Source organism: Tachysurus vachellii, chromosome 15 (genome assembly GCF_030014155.1).
Source record: "Tachysurus vachellii isolate PV-2020 chromosome 15, HZAU_Pvac_v1, whole genome shotgun sequence".
NCBI lineage: Eukaryota > Metazoa > Chordata > Actinopteri > Siluriformes > Bagridae > Tachysurus > Tachysurus vachellii.
This window is the reverse complement of record NC_083474.1, coordinates 18,675,086-18,701,967: the sequence shown is the minus strand read 5'-3', so window position 1 is coordinate 18,701,967 and position 26,882 is coordinate 18,675,086. Positions and strand designations below refer to the sequence as shown.

The 26,882-nt window shown below is 38.4% G+C and overlaps 1 protein-coding gene across 1 annotated transcript in view; it reads left to right on the top strand.

The window, feature by feature from the left end:
• The window catches only part of frem2b (FRAS1 related extracellular matrix 2b), a 113,131-nt gene that overhangs the window by 34,391 nt on the left and 51,858 nt on the right, over positions 1–26,882 (top strand). Inside the window, exons 3-6 of the mRNA XM_060888077.1 lie at positions 15,854–16,000; positions 20,469–20,699; positions 25,108–25,233; positions 25,945–26,196. Of these exons, the coding sequence (XP_060744060.1) occupies positions 15,854–16,000; positions 20,469–20,699; positions 25,108–25,233; positions 25,945–26,196 (756 nt within the window). The remainder of the gene's footprint in view (positions 1–15,853; positions 16,001–20,468; positions 20,700–25,107; positions 25,234–25,944; positions 26,197–26,882) is intronic.

The window sequence follows — 26,882 nt, the reverse complement described above, 5'->3', positions numbered from 1 at the left end:
ATTCATTCATTTATTTATTAGAAAACCCCTTGCTATAAATACTCTGTTACTTTTTTATTTATATTAATTTCTTTATGCAGCTCTAACAACCCAATTCTTCTGTTATTGTGTGTTCCCATCTATGTACGATTTCCAGACAGAATGTTATTGAAAATAAAATTGCTGACTTGGTGCTTTCCCTCATGTTCTACACCACTGCGTTTTACTATGTGGGTGTATCGTATAGTTCATTACACAGCTAGGGAGTGCCCTTTTCTCATTAACTTTTCCTCAACCCTGTGTCCTGCTGCCATGTCTGGCGTTCCCCAATGCTGGGCTGACACAGACGCTCTGATCATAGAGCATTCATTCGGAGGTCAAAATTGAAGTTGATGCAGAGAAAAACTGAAGGCGTAGGTGGGCAGTATTGGCTTTTGGCTTAGCGATCAAATAAAGTGGACGTGCTCCAATAACAGTCCAGCTCTGATGACAGGACAGGTCCGATGTACCTCGCTGTCAAATAGAAGTTTTATAAAAGAAAGTTCTTTGAGCAGAAAAAAAAATGATCCCAAATAGTAGTTCTTACTTAATGCCATATAAAAAATAAATGAGAAAAAAAAACACTAGTTGTTTCAATATGGCAGCATTCATGTGCTTAAAACTGTTAAAATCAATTAAATGTATTTTTAGCATGAATTGGCTCACAATTGTTTAAAATAACAAGATTTCTTTACAAGATTTAACCAACAATAACCCCAACATTTAATAATTTACCTCTATTCAATTCCCACCCATTTCCCCAGGCAAACTGTTGCTATAACACAACCTGCATTTGCATATTGTAACCTGACAGACTCTTGTGAGTTCTGATGTAATAACACTTGCTTCACATAACTTCAGGCTTATAAACCAGCAGGTGCAATCTGACCAGCCTGCACATTTAAATCCTTTGGTTCATTTATTCCTGATATTGCTAACGGCTGCAATGGATTAGGATTCTATCCTTGTAATGCTGGCATGAGGCAGTAAAATGGTATGGAGGAGATGTAGAGCAATGTCCATACACTCGTTCAAACCTAGGGGTAGTTTTGGAAAGCCAATCACCATGTACTGACAGAGGAAAAAAAAAAAACACCCGGACATTGAAAGAACTTGTAAAACCCTGTGATGAAAGTGACCCATTCTCGGGATTGAACCGCGAGACCAGGATGTGCGACAATGACAAAGTAAAGAGAGGTCTAACAGAGTAGAAAAGAGTAGAATAGACAAGATGATTCCTTAAGGGTTTTGTTGGATGGTTAATAATTCTAGCTTTCTAAATCCTTTTTGAAACCCTTTGTTGAATAGGATAGAAACTTTTAAACTTTCCCCCATAGGAGGAAACTGAAGAATGCTTAAGCTGACTTAAGATAATGGATTGCTGAGTTATATTAGCTTTTGATAAATGTTGGAATGGACCAGTTTATTATGAAGCCAGTGACTAATACTATTCTTGCTTGGTCAGCCTTTTAGCCTGCATTCTGCAGGAGAAATGGAGCCCCACGCACAGCATTGGCAGGATTAGCATTGGGCCTGTGGGTCAGTGGGGCCCAGCATTTTCACTCAGTATCCTCACAGTGCCAGCATTCAGCAGCCAGTCTGCCATTCTTCTGCCTGACAATCTACCAAACACTAGACATTCATGGTCAAAAAAAAAAGCACAGCCCACTGATCTTTGTTCTCCTTTTGTTGCAGACTGGATCATTATATTTCTGTGTTCTCAGCCCCCCCCCCCCCCCCCCCCCGCCCGTTTTTTTTTTTTCCCCCTCGTATTTTCACACTGCTGCTATGGCCAAGCTGAAAGTATTTTTTTTTTTCTTGAGTTGAAGTGTCTTTTTCTTTAGAGACACTTTCACTGCAACTGGCATGTCATTTCTTAATCCCCCAAGACTAACAGCCATGTGAAGGCTGTCTTGCAGACTGCTGGAAATGACTCTGGGGTTTGTGTTTGTTTGGCAATATAAGCACATAGTCCCTGAAGTCGTCCTGGGCCACCCCCTGCGGAACACCGAAAGTGAGCTTGACAAATCTGTTCGACTTGCAGATCAGTAGATGCGCAAAAAAATAGAAAAAAAACTCAACGTTTGCCCTCATTGAAAGGCTCGTGTGCTGCAGAGAAGTGGAGCAGTATTATAGATAAGTGTTTGTGATCTTCTGCTAAGAGCTGAAAGCTTTAGTGGAGTATTTAGTTAATGTTACCATCACTGAGCGTGGCCTTGTGGGAGTCCCAGTGGTCATGCATAATTGACTGGTAATGAGCTCAGAACTTTTGCTGTGTAATCTTCAATAGGCTGTATGTGTGAGTGGCACAGCGAGGTAGCCTCTCTGCTGATAAAGAGTGACTTTGTTTTAAAGACGAAAGGCCGAACTCCGAAATGCCGTAAACAACAACAAAGCTTCAGACGGACTCGTAATTAACGAGCTCTGTAGGAGCAGGAAATGGTACAGCGAAGAGTTTTTAATGGGACCTCGATTACCATGAAATTTAGACATAATGTACATGTGAATGCTTGACATTTATTTAAAAGCTTATTTGAACTCAAGGGGCTGAACTTTTTTAGCCATGCATTTTAAGAGAGCATAAGAGCACCTAAGGCTGTGAGCTTTTGGAACGATTAGGCTTGTTATTATTTCTGAATCCATTATATTCATTTCAGAATATAATTAATATTATTTATCTAGTGCAATTTCATCAGACTGATTCAATTATTTGTTTTATTTGGATCCAGTCACTCTGTTTTTAGCCGTAGCTTTGTCCAGGTCAGAACACGTCCTCTTCAGGTTGTTAGCTAAATACAATTACCAATTTTCTATTTTATTTTATTTAATTTTTCTTTTGGGGGGCACGGTGGCTTAGTGGTTAGCACGTTCGCCTCACACCTCCAGGGTCGGGGTTCGATTCCCGCCTCCACCTTGTGTGTGTGGAGTTTGCATGTTCTCCCCGTGCCTCGGGGGTTTCCTCCGGGTACTCCGGTTTCCTCCCCCGGTCCAAAGACATGCATGGTAGGTTGATTGGCATCTCTGGAAAATTGTCCCTAGTGTGTGAGTGCGTGAGTGAATGAGAGTGTGTGTGTGCCCTGCGATGGGTTGGCACTCCGTCCAGGGTGTATCCTGCCTTGATGCCCGATGACGCCTGAGATAGGCACAGGCTCCCCGTGACCCGAGGAAGTTCGGATAAGCGGTAGAAGATGAATGAATGAATGAATGAATGAATGAATAATTTTTCTTTTTTATTTACGTGTTCTGTGCTTGGCCAGTCTTTCAGAAACAACAACAGAGTAAACAAGATGTCGTATTCATCCGTTATTTTGATGTTTGGTGAGAACGTTAACTTCTGTATTCTCAGTAGCTTCCGCAAAGCAATGCTGCCACATGATTGGCTGATTGGATAATTATATGAATTAGTGTACAGGTATTCCTTATAATGTGGCCAGTGTGCACAAGGTTTGCAGAATATATATTTTATCTTTTAAATATTAGATTTCTGAGCCTGAACAGAGAAAGACGTACAAATATAGGAAAAAAAAAAAAACATTGCATAATAGTTTGTGCCCCATTTAGATCTGACCTGTTATCGTCATCATCTTTTAATGAGTGTGTCAGTTTTTGAGGACAGACTGTGTGTACTGTTTGTTATTGTCTTTGTTAGTGTATGTGAGCGTGTGTGTCTGAGAGTGTGTGTGTCTGAGAGAGTGTGTGCGAGAGAGTTGAAACATCTGACAATAAAAATGTTCTCTTCCTCAGTAATGGTTGATCAGGTAATACTTTTATTTACTTCACTTCAACTTAAGTTATTGTAAAGGCTCCAGCGTTGGTTCGTTCATACTCTCAAGCTAATGCTTATAGGATCAAGCTTTAAATTGCAGGATTTTAGGATTCTTTTGTGTCAATGATCTCCAGGCAGTGCTGACCTTCATAAAAATCTCTCTCTGTCGTGGGTATGTTTTAAACAGAGAAGCACAATCGACAGTAATACTAGCCTTCCTAGATGAAAAAGCTACCCTGGGGAGATGTCACCACTCAACTTTTCCTTGTACTCAGGGGTGATTTATAGGTCTTTGTGAGTGTCCGGACAAGCTGAGAGAGCCAAATATATCTTTTAACATAAGTGGACAAACTTTGGACTTTTTTTTTAAAAGGATAAAGCAATTCTGTAAAGTGCAGCGGTAGGCGATTTCAGGCGAAGCCGTGACAAAGAAATATGTAGTCTCTCATCCTTGTGATTGAGGTCACCTGAAATCATTGCAAAACTTTTTTTTTTTTTTCCCCAAGATTCTTTAAGATGTACAAACTATGCTTTGCACCCCCCCCCCCACACCCCACACACACACACACACACACACACACACAACCCCCCCATTAGAAAGTGCACAGATATAGTCACAGTACTCAACTAATAATAAACATGCTGAATCTTAAGATTTTCGACAAGCAGAATGCCATCATTTCAAGAGCTAATTACTTCCCCTATGGATTTCCGGGCTGAGCGAGTGGAGTTGAGCCAGTGCCTCGAATAAGTGAGGTATGGAGTCATCATGCGATGGTGGAAGTGCAGGCACTGGAGCATGGTGCAAAGACCCAGATCGAAGTCTGACCTTTAGTTGAATTCACCACGCTCTTCTCCCGTCCGTGTTTCCTCAACCCAGTCACGTGGAAAGGTGCAATCCTGAAACAGGAGCTGGGTGAATTCCACACTTGGTCCACTTATTTCTGTCTTGAGAAACACAAGCTGGATTACAGAATTTATTGTACACACTTGAATAGCTTTAAAATCTTGTCTGTAAATGCTTGCATGCGCTAATACCAATTTCCCCCACGTTCAATTTACTGACAGTTGGCACCAGAGCCGAAGCTTTTCTGAGGAAAAGTCCCAAGCTGAGGCTGCTAAAGCTGGCTGCATGCATCAAAAGACTAAAGAACTAATGCTGAAAAAAATTGATAAAATATATATATATATGAAAATATATATATATTCAAAAAAATATCATTAAAAAACATATACCTACATATATAAAAATATATATATACATACATACACACTGAAAAAACTCTATAAACATATATATATATATATATATATATATATATATATATATATATATATATATATATGTATATACGTATATATGTATATAAACACTGTATATTGTGTATATATATAAACACTGTATATTGTATATATATACACACACACACAAAAAAAAAACTCTTTAAAAGTATATTTCTAGAACATTCTGTACCACTAGGGGTGGCTGAGTTGTTTTGAACACGTGATGATTTGTGTACTTTATATCTTAGTGATGTCAGACCCATCATGACCTAGTTTTGCCTTTTGCCTTGGGTATATGATTCATTTGTGGGTTAGAAGCAATCCATTTTTCACCTCTTGATGTTCCATAGGATCTAGAAATCAGGGCTGTCTTGTCTTATTCGTAAGGGTCGGTATAGGTACAGGATTAAATTCTAGCCACTTGGACATATCATTTATGTTGTGTGAAAATATTTCAATGCTAACACTGTCTGTACTGCCTGCTGGAAGCCAGTAGTGGCCATGTTGAAGTAATTATGTATTCAAAATGATTGGCATTATAGTCTAAATACTATAATCTTTATAATCCAAATGATTATAAACGCATTAAAATAATCTGCAACCCTTATAGATGACAACACCTCAAACTGTAACTCTTCTTGGCCAAATGTTCTTAAATAAACAATTCAAGATTTGTGCAAAACCAGGCAACCCAACATGAGGTACAACTGCTTGAGTAAATTACGTTCAGCTTTGCGAGAACTGACTGGCGTGTGGCGGATTGTTTTTGATTGGGTCGGGAATCTCAACAAGTTGTCGATATTTAAACCCTGCTGAATATTTTGACGCTGATTTTGAAGGCAGAGAATCCTTCAGTTCACCAAAGTAGGTTTCTCATATCATGCAAATTAGCTTTGAGTCCTAGAGGGAAGAGCTACAGGCAGAATGAAGCCGTAGGGCACTTTTATTATTTTTATTTAAATACATCATTTTCATGGAACAGATCAATTTACTCCATCTCACTTAATTGTGCAATGTGAGGAAGCACTACCTACTTACCACATTTCATATCTTAGACTTACGGCTTGCCCTGCGTAATCAGTTTTGGTGAACAGGAAAGAAGAGGGGGAAACAAACAAGAAGAGGAGGAACAACAGGAAGAAAAAGAACAACAAAAAGAAGAAGAAATACAACAACAATAACAACAGGAAGCACAACAACAAAAGGAAGCAGATGAAGAACAGGAAACAGAAGAAGAACAACAACGGGAGGAAGAAGAAATACAAAAAGAAAAGGAGGAAGAACAACAACAGGAAGAAGATCAGGAAGAACAGGAAGAACAATAACAACAGGAAGAAGAAGAAGAAGAAGAAGAAGAAGAAGAAAAACATCAACATGAAGAACAACAACTGCAACAGGAAAAAGAACAGCAAGAAGAAGAAGAAGAAGAAGAAGAAGAAGAAGAAGAAGAAGAAGAAGAACATTAGCAAACACAGGAAGAACAGCAACAAGAACAAGTAGAAGAAAAACAACAACAGGAAGAAGAAGAAGAAGAACAACAACAGGAGGAAGAAGAAATACAAAAAGAAAAGGAGGAAGAACAACAACAGGAAGAAGAACAGGAAGAACAATAACAACAGGAAGAAGAAGAAGAAGAAGAAGAAGAAGAAAAACATCAACAGGAAGAAGAACAGCAAGAAGAAGAAGAAGAAGAAGAAGAACATTAGCAAACACAGGAAGAACAGCAACAAGAACAAGTAGAAGAACAACAACAACAGGAAGAAGAAGAAGAACAACAACAACAGGAAGAAGAAGAACAGCAACAACAACAGGAAGAACAAGTAGAAGAACAACAACAAAAGGAAGAAGAAGAAGAACAACAACAGGAAGAAGAAGAAGAAGAAGAAGAAGAACAACAACAACAACAACAGGAAGAAGAAGAAGAACAACAACAACAACAACAGGAAGAAGAAGAAGAACAACAACAACAACAGGAAGAAGAACCTATCAAAAACAAGGTTCCAGCATGTTTGGTGATGGGACCCCTAATGACACAAGTTGATAGGTCATCAGGGACCCTGGGAAAAGGACCAATCATGGAAACGGCTTTAAATTCTGTGTTGGTAGACATATTTGTATCACATTACTTCTACACAACATTTTGCCATACACAGTAAACCTCTACATGGCTTGGAGGCTTATTTTTCTACAAAGCTTGTTTTGTAGCAGAACTGGTAAATCTTTCAAATAGAACAAATAACCAGAGCAGCAGTGTTCGTGATGAAAGGGGCATGAAGGAGAGAAATGTAGTGTAGGCTGTAATGTTAGAGCCAAGGAAAAAGCAAACGAAACAAAGGAGGTGAAATGCTTGAGATTTCCATTAAAGAGGGTTCACACTGCTGCTTCTATGAATGCCAGAAAGCATACAAAGAAAAACAGAATTTGAGTTGATCCCACGTTTCGTGCCATCAGCAAGCGCCTGATTTTGATATCCGAATATTTGTAAGAGTAATCATGTACCATTTTATCGCTGCAATTATTTTTTTCTCCTCTCGCAGTACTACCACATGTTCTTGTGGTTTTCACAGACATAATATATAAAGATTACGAATAGAAATATTAATTACACACCAAATCTTTGCTGAATGTCAGCTTTACTGAATGACGGCTCGGTGCTTCAGCCTGCAGCCGTGTAGAAGCGACTTGCACTTTTTTTGATGCTGGTTTAAATTCCATCTCTGTGATTGTTTTAACTCTGACTCTTACCAGACTAATGAACTCCGTGTACGTGAACACGCGTTACAGCCGATCTGTCAGCTCATATATCTGTACGATAGATTTTTATACCTGTGAATGAAAATAAAAACGAGTAAATAGATTCTCCACAGGAGAGTATCATGTTGCGGTTAAACATTATGTGCTTCACAGGCTTCATTTGTAAACCCATTATACCCAGTTTGTGTTCATTCTGGTGCTACAGGCTTCATGTAGTATTTCTCTCTGTATCACAGTACTGCCAGTTGTGTATTTACTGTATATTTGGCCATGTATTTCAAGACCTATAGCAGCACAAACACCCAAATAGTGATTAAAGTATAAATGTTAGCATCTTAAATAGTTTAATAGTTGACTGGGTTTTCAAATACCCATAAATATCCTTCATTAGGTCCAATCATTGGCAGGAGATCTTAAGAGTGTTGTTTTTTTTGTTTTTTTTTTACTAGCATGTTGGTCTGTTTTCACTTCCTACATTCCCACAATACTGTTAGGCTGCTTAACGTTATAGTACATTAGATCTCGGCTCTATCCAGTTCCCTCACTTCCTGTCATGTGATTAAAACAGATCAGCTTCCAAACCCTCAACTTTCACCATGGCGCCAGTCATCACTTAGCCCGCAAACCGCTAATCCTAACCCAACATTGAGCTTTAAGTTTACACCAATTTTGTTTTAAACTTTTTTATATATATATATATATATATATATATTTGTTTTAAACTTTTATATATATATACATATATATATATATATATATATATATATATATATATATATATATATATATATATATATATATATATATATATATGTATATATATATAAAAGTTCTCTGGCCTAGGATTCTCCAGGCCAGTCATCACTTAGCCCGCAAACCGCTAATCCTAACCCAAGATTGAGCTTTAAGTTTACACTAATTTTGTTTTAAACTTATATATATATATATATATATATATATATATATATAAAAGTTTAAAACAAATATATATATATATATATATATATATATATATATATATATATATATATATATATAATTTGTTTTAAACTTTTATATATATATATATATAAGTTTAAAACAAAATTAGTGTAAACTTAAAGCTCAATGTTGGGTTAGGATTAGCGGTTTGCGGGCTAAGTGATGACTGGCCTGGAGAATCCTAACCCAACATTGAGCTTTAAGTTTACACCAATTTTGTTTTATATATATATATATATATATATATATATATATATATATATATTTTTTTTTTTTTTTTTGTTTTAAACTTTTACATGATCTTAAACATCGCTGGAAAGTAGACTGTATAACAACTCAACTTTTGTAGCTTTGTTTTGAGTTACGCACAAATCCTGACCGTTTAAGTGACATCATTTATTGTTAGTGATAAAAATGTTTAAATGTTTAGCTATTAAAATAAAAAACATCACATCAACTATTAACTGCATTACCAATAACGGTGTTGTTAGAGTATTAAATAGCCATTAATTTCTCACAGGAATAATGAAAACGCAACACCAACACTCGATTAAGCACCAGAATCACAACCCGCTTTACAAACATATAATATTTTTTTAAGGTAGAAATACAAATGGTCTGAAATAGAAAGACCTTTAGTGCTCAACAGTCAGACTAGCTTCACAATGATACGCTTCGTCTATCTTTCTGTCTGGGACTAACGAGCACAGAGGACCCTCACGACCAAATATGGGAAGCTTGGGCTTTCGAAATGAGACGAGACGATGAACTGCTTCTGTTCGTAACTCGTCAAACCATCAGAACCACATGTGCTGGTTGTCAGCAGGCCTGAAACACAGCAGCGTCTCTTAACAACCATGAAGGACCGTGAAATCAGTGCTGATGTTTTATGTTTTTGTTGTTGGATTGTTATTATAGATTTCATGCTTTATTGGGATGTTATCTAAGAGCACATTAGTGCAGAATGTATGAAAGAGGTCAGGTTCTTTCAGGTACATTACTTCCCCCTTTATTCTATTTTAGTGGAGCTTGAAATAAGTGTTAAATTACAGGAGCTGTGAAGTTATTCAGTGGCTGTACATGGTGACAGGTTTAAAGGAATGAAACGGTGACTGACGACCGCTAGGCATGTTACTGAATTGAGTAGGACTTTTTATAGCTATTAGTTGGACCGTTAATTGAAAACCGATCTGTTGAGAAGAAAGAGTTTGCTTTGTTTCCGTTTAGTTCCATGCATTCTTGGGAGATTTGAGGAACAATGTTAGATATGATTGACATTAACCAAAGACAAATCTGAAAATGAACCCAGAATTATAGATTAACTCAGATACTTGTTTGTTTTTTTTCTCACGCTCTTTTTCCTAATGCTCTTTGAAGTTTGTCAGTGATTCCTTACCTATTGCAGTAAAACCTAGAGAAACAACCTGGGAACCTGAGAACTACTGTAAATGCCTAAAGCGTTCATGCCGAGTTTCTTGAGTCAGTTTGTTTACTTTATGTAAGTATTACACCAGGGAACAAGCTGTTTTGCACCACAGTTTGGTAATTACTAATTTCCCCCTGCAATCCCTGTGCATTTGAAAATGAAGATACATAATACATGGTAGAGAAGTAAGGGATAAAACACTTGAGCTGTGCTGTTCTACAGTAGGAAAACAATCAACAGTGTGATGTAGATTCGAGTCATTCTCATCACCCAGAAGCTATTTTAGTCTTCTAAGGTATGCGTAATCGGTTTATTACGCTTCAGAATATTGTACAATATACCACATACAATTCCCAGTAAATTAGTTACCATGGAAACAATGAATTATAAGCGCATTACTACAATCCTTTGATTGTGAAATACAGCTGGAACCTGTTAGTTTTCAAAATGAAAAAAAAAACAACAACAACAAGAAAAAAATGATATAAACAATTTATTCTGTAGTATTAGGATTTTAATATTTAAATTTCATGAATTGTTCATGTTAAATAATACATCAAATACCACCATACTGTATGTAGCTTCTATCCTTTGCACATATCCAGAGTTAAAAACAAAACCTTGTCCTCTCTGAGGAATGTATAGCTCCAGAGAATGATAAATAATTGAACCCGTCCTTGGTTATGCAGATGTGTCGACCAGTGCATGTGAAACGAACGTGACTCATGGTATTGTAGACGCTGATATACTGCAGATGAAGCCCATGCCTTCGAGGCTTGTGTATACATTTCAACCCGCTCGCCGACCAGTGTTTAGACCGTATGAAATGGTCATACCTATAAATGGTCCTTAACAACGATAGCGTGTTCTGTGCTTTAAGGTGAACTCTCTCTTAATATTTCTTTTAGTCTTCCTTCCATCCAGCTCATTAATAGTCATAGAGCTTTTAAGGAGACCGAAGACCTTCACGGATACCCAGGCACGATGAGTTTATCCAGTCCGAGCACTGAACGGCACATCTACAGCAGACAAGTTGCCCGTATAAGGAGATTATCTTGGCCGAGGTGGCTGTCCTGATTTAGAGGTCACTCACAAACACAGCACAAACTTGCACTCGTATACTTCCCACACTGCTGCTCGGTAAATACTCTACAGTTCTGCCTCGGCCAAGCTTCGTCGAACACGGAAGCGTGAACTTATCCATGTGGAACTTTTTTAGTTAATCTGAACATAAACACTGGACATTTTTCTCTTAGCATTTATTATCTACAGCACTCGTTTATTATGAGATTTAATTGTTCAGGCGAATAGATACCAAATCACGTGGTTTTTAAATTGTCTGTCTGAAATGGCTCGATATTTAAAGGAACGGTGGTTTAAGGTTTTTAGAATTTATGTGGGTTTAGAGCTGAAACTGGCAGATGAACAAACAGAAGTCGGAAATCTACAACTTTTGCATTTCGAGCTGTTTGACTGAATGAATCCTGGCATGATGGTCCAGTGGTTAAGGCACTGGGATCTTGATCAGAAGGTCGGGGTTCGAGTCCACAAGCTGCTGAGGCATCAACGTTGGGTCCTTGAGCAAGGTCCTTAACCTCACCTGCTCCAGGGGTGCCGTCCTACCTGCGCTCTGACCCCATAACCTGGGATATGCGAAATTTAAGGGGGAAGTCGTGGCCTAATGGTTTGACTCCTAACCCTAAGGTTGTGGGGTCGAGTCTCGGGCCGGCCATGACTGAGGTGCCCTTGAAGAAGGCACCGAACCTCCCCCACTGCTCCGGGTGTGTGTTCACGGTGTGTGTGTGTGTGTGTGTTCACTGCTGTGTGTGTGCACTTTGGATGGGTTAAACGCAGAGAACAAATTCTGAGTACGGGTCACCGTACTTAGCCGTATGTCACGTCAAAATAGATGGATGGAAGGTCAAGCAAACATTTAGCCATTTCGACAACAATTCAATGGCCAAGTGAGAGTACAGTGGATGTTTTGACTTGTTCTATTCTAAACTGTATTGATGCGGCTGATGAACATACTGTACGTTATGCTACAACATGCTCATCAAGATGATCCAAGTAAGGATTTCGTAACAGACTGTGTGCTAGTATGTTCGTCAAGGCAGATTAAACGACAAAGATAGCTACTATATTCTTTACTTTCACGTTTACGTCATTTAGTAGACGTCCTTATAAAGAGAAAAGTACAAAAGTGCTTTTAAGTCTTTATCGATGAATACATTAACACTGGTTGACTAGGTCACAGACTTAGGATACCATCAACCTAAAACTCTGTTCAGGGATGTTTTTGTTGTTGTTGTTTTTAAAGCATAAAAAAAAGTGCTAGTTTAAGTCTTTCAGGAAGTAGTAGGTCTTCACCCATCGTTTGAAGATGAATCGCCAGTGTTCAGACATCTAGGTGAAGTTCATTCCACCACCTCGGTGCCAGAACAGAAAAGAGTCTTGCTGTATGCCTACCATTTACCCTGAGAGATGATGGGATCAGTCGAGCAGTGCTGGTTGCTCTAATGGTGTGAGGTGCAGTGTGAGGAGATGTTCTGCCCTATTGGCTGTGCAATTGGCTTTGTAACTGGAACACCTCAAAATACTTTCCTGCACATCCTGAACATCACATTACGAGTTCTAATACTTCTAATAACAGACTACTAGTCTTTACTCCTGAACCAAAGTTTATCCATTATGATGTGTGATCAGCAAAATCAGGCCAAATGTATACGTACACATACGATGTAAATCCAGCTTTAGCTAGAAGGTATAAGACTCATTAAGGCAGAAGTATTTTTCTTTTATGCCGCTTTAAACTGTCTCCTTACTCAACAGGATTTGTTGGAACTTGGCTTCGGCAAGAAAGGAAAGTATATTTTTGAACATTTTGGTGAAATACAATCATTGTTTCTTAAAGCGAAGGTCAAAATAAGTTCATTCATTCATTTTCTACCACTTATCAACGGGTACCTCGGGTCACGGGGAGCCTGTGCCTATCTCAGGCGTCATTGGGCATCAAGGCAGGATACACCCTGGACGGAGTGCCAGCCCATCGCAGGGCACACACACACACACTCATTCACTCACACAATCACACACTAGAGACTAGGGGATTTTTCCAGAGATGCCAATCAACCTACCATGCATGTTTTTGGACCGGGGGAGGAAACCGGAGTACCCGGAGGAAACCCCCGAGGCACGGGGAGAACATGCAAACTCCACACACACAAGGTGGAGGCGGGAATCGAACCCCAACCCTGGAGGTGTGAGGCGAACGTGCTAACCACTAAGCCACCGTGCCCCCTAGGTCAAAATAAGTTACAGGTAAAAAAAAAAAAAAAAAAAAAGATTTAATACCTGACTTGTGTGTAATTTTTGGCTGTGTGCCAGAACTCAGGCACCATGACATTCGGCAGGATTTCACAACCAGCCGTACAACTGCTATTTAAACTCATTTCTCCTACGTTCTGTATTTCTGACAGCAACCAATGTAACAGTCGAAAAATCTTTGTGTTCTGGGAATCTCACATTCTCTTTCATCAAAAGTCTGTTGACAAAAGCAATTATTCTACAAATCGCAGTCTTTGAAGGTAAGCCAGGTAGTTCCCGTCTTCTGTGACCGAACCTTTTAACCCTCGCAGATTTATTCTGTTGTCTGAGGTTGGGGGTGCTTTAGACAGAGAGAGCACTTTCATCTTATTTTCCATGAGACTTTTCTCATACAAGCTCAGGTTTGATCACCTCATTCACAGATTTGTTGAGCAGGATTGATCGACGAGCTGCCTCTAAAACTTTTAAGAAAAAAGGACAACCACTTGAGTTGATTCCAAAACGTAATTATGGCAGTTTAGGATGTTGCATTTCACTCATCATGTACTTCATGGAATTATTTTCATTGCTGTTTTTTTTTTTTTTTTTCCTCCTCTTTGTGCCTACACTATAGACACACCATGTGTCACGAACAGCTCTTTCAAAACGAATCCCTCATAGGGAATCAATCTGACCACATAAAACAGGTGCCATCAGCCAGTATTTATACACACACACACACACACACACACACACACACAGACATGAGCATTAAAACACCCAGACACGGCAGGCCGAACGTCTGTGCCTCGCCCTTTTCATGAAAGGGAAATGGGCATAGTGAGACGTGACCGGTTTACCGAGCATGACAGCCAAAGGAGGACACTAGGGGGATGCTGGGAGGTTAGTTCCTGTGTAGTGCTGCCAAACTCACAGTCTATGGTCCACTAATAGCCTGGAACAATATATCCAGAAGGGCGTCTGTCAATCTCTGTTCATTTTCTGCTCGCTATCTCGTTTTCCTCAAGCTGGCCAGGTCGATCGAGTGGATCATTCTTCCATGAGTGGAAATGTTCAAAGACCAAAACCTTATTCAGACTGGATTCGTTTTTTACACCGGTTAACAGAATTATTATCTTTGGGGACTTTAGTCCTGTTTGAATCGGTCACGTTGGTCATTTTTTTCACACTGCATGAGCATTCTGTATTTTTTCCTTCTTCAAAATAAGCAGTAGAAATAACCCCAGGTAATATATACAGTATACAGTTTATATCCTTGCCATATTGACCTGCTGGTAAAACTTCCATTATATCCTTTGGGAATTTCCTCAGAATAAAGACACTGCAAGACGTGCTCAGTCTTTTCTATTGTCTCCCAATCTATAAAATCCATATCCGTATCGTATGCATGACATTTTCAAGGACTCCTCGGAGAAGCGATGCTTTCTAGAGTTTTATTGAGTTCCTAGCAGAGATAGGCTATGTTGTAGTCACGTGACCTGCTAACGATCACGAGCAACCTGTGTAGCTAAGCGCTCTGCACCGGGAGCTTATAATAAAGGTCAACGCAATCAGTTGATGTTAAAATGAGGTGTCTGTTGCGTGTGAGGAATTTTTAGTGTTTAATTTTGATGTGTTTCCTACTGTTGTGCCTCTGATTTATATGTTTGGCTCTGGTTACATTACAGAACACAATGATTTTTACAGTTGTTTCGAGTTTGGTACGGTCTGCCTTTGCTTTAATGGCAGCATGTGATCGATCAATATTTATATGATTTTTTTTTTTTTTATATATATATAAATAAAGAAATGCAGATTGGAAGCAGATTTTAATTTTTTCTCCATTTCCATTGAGCACATAGACCTAAATCATCTCCCTGCGCTGTGTAACGGCACTCAAATCAAGTGCATATCGGAACAGAAAGTACACTCTAGCTCTAGTAACTTGTTTTAAAGTGGGTTACATTTCATGCCATACTTCAAAGAATAAGTCGATCCATGCAAAACTTATCTGAAACATTAAGCGCCTTTTGGGCCGTCACCAAAAATGAAGCTAAACGGCTAATATTAGAGGTTGGAGTTTGCCAGAGAACATTTTATCACCACCTCATGTGAGATTATAAGCATAGCATTACCCAAAAATGTCATTTCTTTCTCCTGGCTGTCAGCTCCTGTAATGACGGATTCATCACAGGCCTTCGCTCTAATTGCAACACGCCTGAGGTGCCTTTTTTTTGTAGGCGAGAAGTGTCAATTCCTGATTAGTGTAACAAGAACAGTGTCAGCATGAAATCAAGTATGATTGTGGTTGTGTGCAGGAGGAAATAAGCTGAAAAACCAGCAGTTCAGGCTGACCTGGGCTTGGATCTCTCTGGAGAAAGAGTATTACATGGTGGATGAGGAGGCCAAGTTCTTGGAGGTGGTCTTGAGACGGAGGGGTTACCTCGGCGAGACCTCGTTTGTCAGTAAGTAAACTTCATATTCACCATTTTACCCATCGTTTGCTTTGTTAATAAAACTACCGGCCATTAATATTGTTATATTGCATCCACTCTAGGCATTATATACATTACATCGTTCTAATTGTTTATGGTTTATGTACAAACCCGATTCCAAAAAAGTTGGGACACTGTACAAAGTGTGAATAAAAAAAGAATGAAATAATTTACAAATCTCATAAACGTATATTTTATTCACAATAGAATATAGATAACATATAAAAATGTTAAACATGGCCTTGTCCCAACTTTTTTGAGATGTGTTGATGCCATGAAAGTTAAAATCAACATTTCCACATCATTTCATTCTGTTTTATTCACAATTTGTACAGTGTCCCGACATTTTTTGGAATCGGGTTTGTACATAATAAATGTTATGGCACGGTTTTTAAATTCTCAGCTCATTAATTTTGTGTATTTATTTATTATTATTTATTTATTATTTATAATTGTGTGCAACTCTATCTGTAGTTCTGATATGTACTGTATATATTCATATTGATGTGTTTGTTTTATTGCATTATCATTTATAGCTTATTCACAGGGACATGTATGATGGACAACTAAAGCTGACACACAATCTAAAGCTATTGTGAATAAACTGCCACTGCTGGACAAATTATAAAAATAAAGGATCTAGATATTTAGATAAATTCTCAGAGATAAATATGAGAGAATAATTGTATAAGGGAGTCTGTGAAATGGCCTAAAATTCTATAACCTTACATGTAACTATAAATTTTAATAAAAAGTGATGTCATTGATTAATAAATGATCATTTTAATCGTTGTAAAATTACTGTGATGCAAGTTCCTTTAATCCTCCGCTGTAGATTTGTCCGTATCACGCCACCATGGTGTGGATTATTTTTGGGTAGCAGGATGATCCATACTGTTGTTTCTTATTTCACCTGAAGTTTGATGTTAGTTCTATTAACACAAATAATACAATTAAACCTGAACACTACTTCTACTAAATGGATTTCTGATCAATTTCTTTGGTATCAGTGAAGCAGTATGATGTATTATCTAATGTCTTTGATGCATTATAAATATTGCTCGGAAGTTATTACAAGTTTATTCTTTCAATACAATTCTGCCATTTGGCAGACTCCCTTATTTATTAAAAGAGCTATTGATAGTTAAGGGCCTTGCTCAGGGGCCCACAGTGGTCCATTCTGTGGTATTTGTACTCACAACCTTCTGAGCAGTGGTCCAATACGTTAACCACTAGGCTACCACATCACCACCATATCGTCGCTGTCAGGCGGAATCCTCGTATCTCCAAAACCGTTATTTTTCAGGAAATTAAAAAAATGCTGTACCTTATCTGCAGTGCACAGGGTTTAGTCCACGTTGCAGCGGATTGTCTTGCGCTAAATTCCTGTCCTCAGACGAGCACCAGAACTAGCGGGGATCAAGATTTTTTTTTCTTTGAGCCCAGTGTTTTGAAGACATTTACCTCAGAAGACGTGTTGATTCGTTGCGACTCTTCTTCAGGAGAAATATGCCGCGAAGCTCTCACACGGAGTGAGGAAGAGGTGGACAGATGAAGTGTCCAATGGAGTTATGAGATTTGCGCTCAAGCTATTTTCAAGACTTTAGATTGGTTAATAACTTAAACAGACCCACGTGGGGACTGACCAATAGCATCGATATGTGAAGAAATATGAAATTGACCAAACTTGGACATACGAGGTTTCCGCCCGACAGCGACGAAATTATAATTGACAGATGTTATGAATGTATTCATAGGTCTAGGTTCTTTGGGTGGTAAGAATTTTAAGCTTTATAAACAGTTCCTAATTTAAACCTTTTAGCGTTCCCCAAGGAGGCCACTTTTTTCTTTTCTTTTTTTTTTATTTTCATCTATTGGTGTTTTTCTGAAAGGTCACTGACTTGAAGATCTGAGGCTCATGAAATGCCTTTTTTCATGTTCCTATCTAGTTCCCAAGCCCTTTGTGCCATTGGTCAGTCTGGTTTCTCAGGGTTCTCCTAATGGGGCTTTACTAGGATCTTCTATGGTGATAACCAACTTTCGGACAACTTATGAATTAAAATACTTCTTTTCTCTAAGATTCAGGAGATTTTTTATTTGGGACAGAGGGCAAGATTTAGCTAGTCTGAACCGCTTTTCTCTTATTTCAATTCCCAAATGTTGGCTATGTGATTTAAATTGCCAAGAAATGTTAACAAAAGTAAAATATTGACTTTAAACAAGAAAAGATGCCAGCTGCTAGACTGGCCAAAAAATGGCCTCATTACTGAGCAATTTCTCCCATTGTCTCCTAATTATAGTAATGGCAACCGTTAACATGTAGTGTATATGTGGCGTTTCCTATGAAAAGTGTTTAATTAGATGGATTCAGTGATTTCTTCGATTGGAAACCGCAGAGTTTGACATTTTCTACCATCTGGTGACATCAGGGATAACGCAAGATTTAATATCCCGCAATTGCTCCATTTAAAAGGCACAAACATTTTTTTTTTTTGATGCTGGAGTTATCTTACACTGTATGAAATAAAGAGCTGAAAGTTCAACTGTAAATGAAAGGGAGTGCTAAGCAGCGTGTCCTAGGGTAGGCGATGCTAATGACCCAAGTTTCGCGGGCAGTGGAAGAGAAAGTCTAGGTAAAAGGAACAAGCGCTGAACATTCTGATTCCCTCCGGAAAAGAGTGGCTTACTCAAGGATCACAGAATATCATAAATAAATAAATAAACTTTCCTCATTAAGTGTATCTTATGGGGTTTAGAGTGCAGCTTATGCTTGTCAGCTTCGACCTGACAAACTCTTACTGCTGATGCCACTGCACAAATTTCTTATTTGTGCTTGTTTGGATCTATAAGAATTTCAGAGACTCCAGTTAACTAGCACCATTGGCATCTTCACACACACAGGTAAAGTACAGCGACGTTCAGCTTGACAATACTGAGGCTTGAATTCAGGACCTTCTGGTCAATAGGCAAGATCCACTACTTCATCACCATTCAAGCAAATCATTCGTTCAATTCACCAACCATCCAAAATGAAAAGTAAGTTTAGCTAGTTGCTGGTTTTACTGAGTGGGTATTTAGAAAGTGTGAAAAAAAAAGTTCAGATGCCTTTAAAATCTCTAGTGTGGAGCTGGAAAAAGGATTTCTTTTATCCTTACTGAGTTGTAGAATAATAAGTCGGGATAGTAGTGCGAATGTTTATTCAGTCAAAGTTGAAAGAGTTTGTAAAAAAGGTCTTAACCTCTAAAGTATAAACTGATCAAATAAAAAGTGAAGGCTCTTTATAAAGTCTGAGCAACTAGCCCATTAAATTTCAATTTGGGTGGACACGCAGAGCCAAATCTTTGCATGCAGCTGTGAGAAAATAACAGCCGGTTCTTGGAGCAGGTCTGAATCTTCAGCATATCTGCAGGTAGCCCTGCACTTTTCTACTCGGGTTAGATTTACCTGCCGATAATTCTTTCCTTCACTCTGAATGGAAACCAGGATTGTTTATTTTTAAACCTTTATTGACCTGCTGCTTGCCCCTCTGAAGTTCTTCTGCGGTTCTCCTGCTGTGAAGAAGATATAATTTGAAAGCAGTCATTTCCTCTTTCTCTTCAAACAGAAGACCCTTTTTTCAGGCCCTGTTGGGCTAATTTAGTTTTATCCAGGCACATGTGTGGGCAGATAGAGGCAGGACTCATCCTCTCTCCCGTGTCTGTTTTTCCATATCAAAGCATTTTTTTCCCTTTTCTTCAAAGTATAGGTTCTCTATTTTTTTTTTTTTTGGACTCCAAATTCTTCATGTGTGCAATAGTACTGTATAATAGTACGCCTCCTAAATCTCCTGTCTCTCTAGCAACCTTTCTTTCCTGCCCACGTTCTGTCCTTCTGAATTAATCTCAAACAGAAAGACTCACGTCTAGTGTTCATTTATTTGACTTTCTAGTTGAAGTTTACTTGTTTGTGATTTTGCAAGTGACCATTGCTGTAAGCTAGGCAACTGGTTTAATTACCACGGTGCCCATGCTGCGCATGGTCCTGCCAGCTGTCAGAGAAAGCTTGGCACCCCTACCGTGATCCAGCTGGCACGATGGAGCTCTTGTCAGTCGTCCATGTTCACCAAACCCCAATGGACGTTCTGAGTCAAATCCAGACCATCTCATATTGGGTTGTGGTGGTTTGGCCAGAAACTCAGCAGTAGGTTTCAGAGATCATTTTGTTTAACTCGTTCTTTCTGGTTCTTCCTTTGACGCGACAATATGTTATAGCAGATGTTTGTCCTCAGGGCTGTTAGTTTACCATGAGAAAAAAACAGGCTTGTGCAGCCAAAACAAAATTTGATTTTGTGATAAAACATTTTTTTTTTCTTTGCACAATGTATAAAATGGGCCTTTTACCTGTTGACTAATATTGGTTCCTATTCATACCCATTATATCAATCTTTTTTCCCTTAAAGGTATTGGAACTAAAGATGGCACAGCAGAGAAAGACAAAGATTTTCGTGGCAAAGCCCAGAAACAGGTCCAGTTCAACCCAGGCCAGACCACTGCCACCTGGAAGGTTCGGATCCTCGATGACCACCTGTACGAGCAGACAGAAACCTTCCAGATTGTTCTGTCTGAGCCTGTGATGGGTGCGCTCGAGTTCCCCCAGACAGCTACAGTGGAGATAATCGACCCTGAAGACGGTAAGCTTCCAAACTATTTACTTTTTTTTTTCCTACTACAGTATGTGTTGACTGATTTAGATAATTATCTCCAACGTATAAGCATGTCTGAGAGAATACCTTAGCCTATAATTATATTTAGTCTTTTACTGAGTAGATACTGTGACATTTTTGTAAAACCTCATCAGCATCTTATAATGAGTTTTTGTCTGAGTATAAACAGTGTTGCTCTCTGAATAATCTCCTCCTAAAAATAGCCTTTGTGATCCTTTATTTTTTCAGTTAATAACTTTAGTCTTTAAACTTAACTTTAATATGAAAAATAAACAAGGACCTAGAAAAAAAAAAGACCGTTCTCAGTCGGAAAAAACGTCCTAATCTGTGTAATGACTTTTTTTCCATGACTTTAACAGTTGTGTTTGGATGTTATAGAGAGATAAAAGTATGATACATTTACTCTGACAGCTCTATGCAGAGTGGAAATGGCAGGCATTAGACAAAAGAACATCATTAAAGCTTGATTATGAAGAAACTGAATCAGATACTTACTGATTTACTTAATGCTCCACTGAGGAAAAGTGTTACCAGTTCTTCTCTTTATAATTTGGAGCATTCCATAAGCTTCTTGGGCAACAACCAATGCTTTTTCTTTCCTTTCTACATAGAGAAGTGTATAGTACGGTGTCCAGGAAGTGCAAAACAAATTAACAAATCCCAAAACAAATTAACAAATCCCAAAACACATTAAGAAAGTCAGACAACCCGGAAGCGGTTTGTATAGTTTGTGAATGAAAACTTACCATCATCGGACGAGACACATTTCATTCACCTGTATATCTTTAATGACAGGTGTCTTGTCCAATGATCGGTAAGTTTAACAAGTTTAACACATTAACAAATCAGAAAACACATTAACAAATCAGAAAACACATTAACAAATCAGAAACACATTAACAAATCAGAAAACACATTAACAAATCAGAAAACACAACGGCATTTCAGACAACCCGGAAGCGGTTGGTATAGTTTGTGATTGGACAAGACACCTGTCACTCAAGGTATACATGAAGTTCAACAGTCTGCCGCAGAGAAAAGTTGGAATGGATGGATGGAATGGATTACTGTCGATTACTGTGGATTAATTCTGTTATTTTCTTATATTTAAACGGAGAACTTTACACATTACACATAAGATTCCATACCTGTATATCTTGAGTGACAGGTGTCTTGTCCAATAATCGGTAAGTTTCCATTCAAAAACGATACACTACCGTTTCTGGGCTGTCTGACTTGTCGTTGTGTTTTCTGATTTGTTAATGTGTTTTGCACTTCTCGGCCACCGTAGTATAGGTATGTTGGTCGAATGTCACTATGACTACCGGTGGGGAAAATAAAGGGTTCAGTATTTCTTATATTAAAAATATTCACCCTCTTGTCGTGAAATCAAAATCAGTCCTGATGTTGCCGTTGCATTCCATGGCCTAGAGTCTGCTGGCAAAGACACCCAAAGATGGCAAAATAACTCCCTTGCTAATCGTTGGTGTACACAGGCGCATAGTGCTCTCCTCTGAGTGTGTATGAGTGTGTAAAGTTGTGGTGGGATTGCATGTCTCTAAGCAAGCATATGTCCATGTATATTTTCATGAGCAGCCTATTAATATTTGGGATTGCTTAGAAACCACTTAGAAACCAGAGAAATGGATTTGGAATGGAATCGCCACAAACACTTTTCCACTCAAGTCTCAAGAAGTGAACTCCAACAAGACTTTGTTAGAGCTAGAATTAATTTCCTGGTTACAGAATTGCACTTTTTGACCATATAGTATGCAATTGTAGTAGGTAACGATAGTAACGATTTCACACACTCCGGTGAAGATGGGTTCAATTTTGAGTCTGGTTCCTCTCAAGGTTTTTTCCTTATGTCGCCTCAGGGAGTTTTTTCCTCAACACCGTTGCTTTTGGCTTGCTCATTGGTAATAAAATAAAAGTATTATTTTTTACTATAAATTTATATTTTCTTTAAAGCTACTTTGTCACAATGTGGAAAGCCGCTATATAAATAAAACCGAATGACACAGTATGTAATCTGTCTGTTCTTTCTCTCTGGTTTGTAGGAGAGCAAGCTAGTGGGTGGAAAACCATAAATATATTTCACCAGAATATCTCAAATGTTTTATATAATTTTGCCTCTGCTACCTACCTTAAAAGAAAACGTGTGTTGAATAGCAAACCAGTTTAACAAAGAAAGTGCTAAAAACCTTAAGTGCGATTCCCTTACACAGTCCAGCTTTTGTGTTCATGCTGTTAATTATCTACAGCACATGCCAATAATCCTAATCAGTTCATTTCACAATTAGATAAAGGCTGTTAAGATGTCTGTGATGGTTATGTGCTGCATTCAGTATGCAATATTTAAATGCGATGTTCTTTTCACTTTTTAGAGTAACCAGACTTTAAAGTGATAGAACTTTACTTGCAAAAGACAAACATCTTTCATTTCAGGGGTCCTGCAGATTCTATCTATTGAGAAGAAAATGGCCACCACACATTAAAGTATAAACAGTGGTTTGTGTTCAGTAGTTTAAAATATCAGTGGAATCTCCAACAGGCTCAATTGAAGTCATGGTAGTCCGTGCTGTCTTAGGGGAAATGAAATCATCATTTTTAAGTCAGATTAATTGAGATGATAAGGAGGCGGTTTTCATCTCATGTAGAGAGGATAGATGTTCTGCGGATTCCTTTTTTTTTTTGGCTGAAAGTGATCAGATTAGTGGTGGAACAGGGAAAAATAATGAAGAAAGGGTCGGGGAAAAGGAATTAATAGTGGAACATTTGAGCAAATTATGTGATACATAATTTAATTCAGTTTAATATAATTGAACATTTACAGAAACACTTACATTAATTTCAGTGCACATATTAAAGTAATAAGTAAACCGCTTCTGTATATCACACTTGATCCTGAGCTTATGCTGACTATGTTTTATATGACTTAATTTGGCAAAATATGGATGGATGGATGGATGGGTGGATGGATGGGTGTATGGATCGATGGTTGGGTAGGTAGGTGATCGGATGGGTAGGTAGGTGATTGGATGGAGGTCTGGTTAGGTAGGTAGTGATATGGAGGGATTGTTGGGTAGGAAGTGAGGATGGATGGATGGATGGATGGATGGATGGATGGATGGATGGATGGATGGATTTGGCAATAATATGGATGGATGGCCGGATGGATGGGTGGGTAGGTAGGTAGGTGATTGGATGGATGGATGGATGGATGGATGGATGGATGGATGGATGGGTGGGTGGGTACAGTAGGTGGATGGATGGATGGATGGATGGATGGATGGATGAATAGATGGGTGTATGGATGGATGATTGGGAAGGTATTTGAAAGGATGTGTGGGTAGGTGACTGGATATATAGATGGATGGAGGGATGGTTTGTTGGTTGGGTAGGTGGGGGTTGGAGGGATGGATGAATGGTCGGGTTGGTAGGTGGATGGACGGGCAGGTAGGTGATTGGATCGAGGGATGGTTGGGTAGGTAGTTATATGGATAGATGGTTGGGTAGGTAGGTGAAGGGCAGGTAGGTAATTGGATGGAGGGATTGTTAGGTAGGAAGTGAGATGGGTGGATTGGTGAGATGGATGGATGAATGGATGAATGGGTGGACAAATAAACACACTGGAACAAACATTTTTGTTGTAGCTTTTTTCACCGTTCAGGCCTTCTATTGCAAACACACACAAGAAGAAATGTTTGCTCAAATGTTTGAAATGAAACATGCTCTTGGTTTTCTTTGTCAAATTAAAAAAAAAAAATTGTGTTTTGTTTGTAGTCATAACCACTGAAATCTGCAGTTAGACATTGTATATTCAGGTCTATATACCCATTATTGTGTTTGTGAAGGTCACAAGCCTGTGGGAAGCTGAAAATATTTATGCTACAAGTGTATATTTGAAGCAAAGGTTACAAACACACACAACCAGGGAGCTGCGGCCACATTAGCATAAAAATATTCTGACATTCACACCGGCCCTGGTTCATACAGTACAATAGCGGCAAGGGCTTAAAAAAATCTTACTTTCAAACTTATCTTCTCCATCTTTGTTCAGTTCCACAATACCTAGAGGAAAGGGCTGAAAATGATTAACATCAGATTTGCTGAATTTTCTGGCCAGTAGAGTTTATTATGTTGTTGTACCTCTAGAAGGATATTGATTTCGCTTTCATGATCCAATGCACATTGTGCCTTGTTCACAAGTTTTAACATTGTACACATGAAGAAAGTTAAGTAGTTTTCGAATGTTGTTAAGCGTTAAAACCTGCAGAATGATTCTATTGTATTGGCAAAGTACTGCTTTTAAACATCTTTGAGCTGTCTGCAGCTTTTAATGTTGTGGTTTTGTTTATTTATTCATTTTTAGAGTCCACGGTGTTCATCCCTTCAGCTACGTACTCCGTTGAGGAAGACGTCGGAGAGTTCCTGATTCCTGTTCGCCGGTCTGGAGATGTGAGTCAGGAGCTGATGGTCATCTGTTTTACTCAGCAAGGTACGCCGAGAAATTCACACCACTGTACTGTTTACATTGTATATTCTCTTTACTTGTTTATTAGGAAATATTCCTAGTCTTAATTGTTCATTTATACCCAAAGTTTCCATGTTTTTTCAACGACATGACAATTTTGCTTCGTTTTCATTCGTAATCCAACCATCCATCGTCTGTTACATACAGTAACTGACATTGGCTTAATTGACTGGGAGTTTCTTCTAGATCCAGATCCAGATCCAGATGTTTTAAAAATGCCTCTGGACTTGAAATAAAAAAAAATACTGTGTAATTTGAACTATAACGATGATATGAAATATTTCCATGCAATACATTTGCTTTGTTTCTTTGTTTCCAGCTTTTTTATTTTTTCTGGTCTTTACTTAAAATCTGCATTTTCCAACAATTTCCTTTAAAGAAACTCACATAAAGTGTACTTAGCTTGACCATAATGGTTTGTCTTGATTTGTCTTTGTAGTTTATTACAGTTGTGTCAGATAGCTATAAAAACTACAACCTTCTCCTTTGCTGTAAAATTCACAAGGAAACACCAGATATTCAGTCACTGACGTATCCTGTCCTATTTAATCCCATAAATCTGTTCTCATGCCTTTTCCTGCAATTGTTAGGTATCAAGAAATAAACTACAAATTAACCATTTAATAAATGTTTCATTCTTCTTTTACCTAACACTGTTCTCCTCGTACCCTACAGGCACGGCCACTGGCACCGTCCCCACTACAGTGCTGTCTTATTCGGACTATATCTCACGTCCAGAAGAACATATCAGTGTTCTACGCTTCGACCGAGATGAAATAGAGAAGGCATGTCGTGTGGTGGTGATCGACGACTCACTGTATGAGCCTGAGGAAACCTTTAACGTCACCCTCAGCATGCCCATGGGGGGTCGCCTCAGCCAGAAATTCCCCACCACCAGGATCACCATCCTGCCTGACTCCGATGACGGTATGGAGCTCAGTCTTCTTTATTTTTAACAGTCGCATCTGGTCTTTAAGTGTTATATATAGAGTAGTGATGAGTTCATATTGAAATTGTGCACATTAGTATTTAGAAGTCAGACATAACTATGGACTTAAGTACTACTCAGACAGTTGCACAAGAGATGCATGTGAGGAAGAGTTGGCATAAAACAAAGGCGTCTATCAGTTACTCATTATTCTGACCTTGTGCTTAAGCGCATTTGTCTTGTATGAGATCATCTTGAGTGATGAGCAGTGTTAAGTCCAGAAATGCTCTCAGACTGATCTAAGCATTAAATACATCATTCTGAAATGTATAGATTTAATTAACCAAAAAAAAAAAGTTATTTATTCCGATAAAGTTAAGCTTGTTAGCTTTTAAAGTTAAAGTTAAAAGCGATAAAGTTAGCTTTTTGTGCTTTTGAAATCAAACAGCATGGAATATAGTTTAATTCAACAACAATAATTGTGGAAAAACACTATTGACTACTATTGAGGTTTTTTAAAAAAGCCAGTAGTCTGGGAAGATAAACTGAAATCGAATGAATAGCATAAAATAGTAAACTTTATATACGTGCTCTGTATATGTTGTAAGGTTTAAAGGTTTCTACCTGTAGTTTGTGATTTTTTGCGTCATTTCCAACACTCTTTGTAACATAACTTTATTAAAGA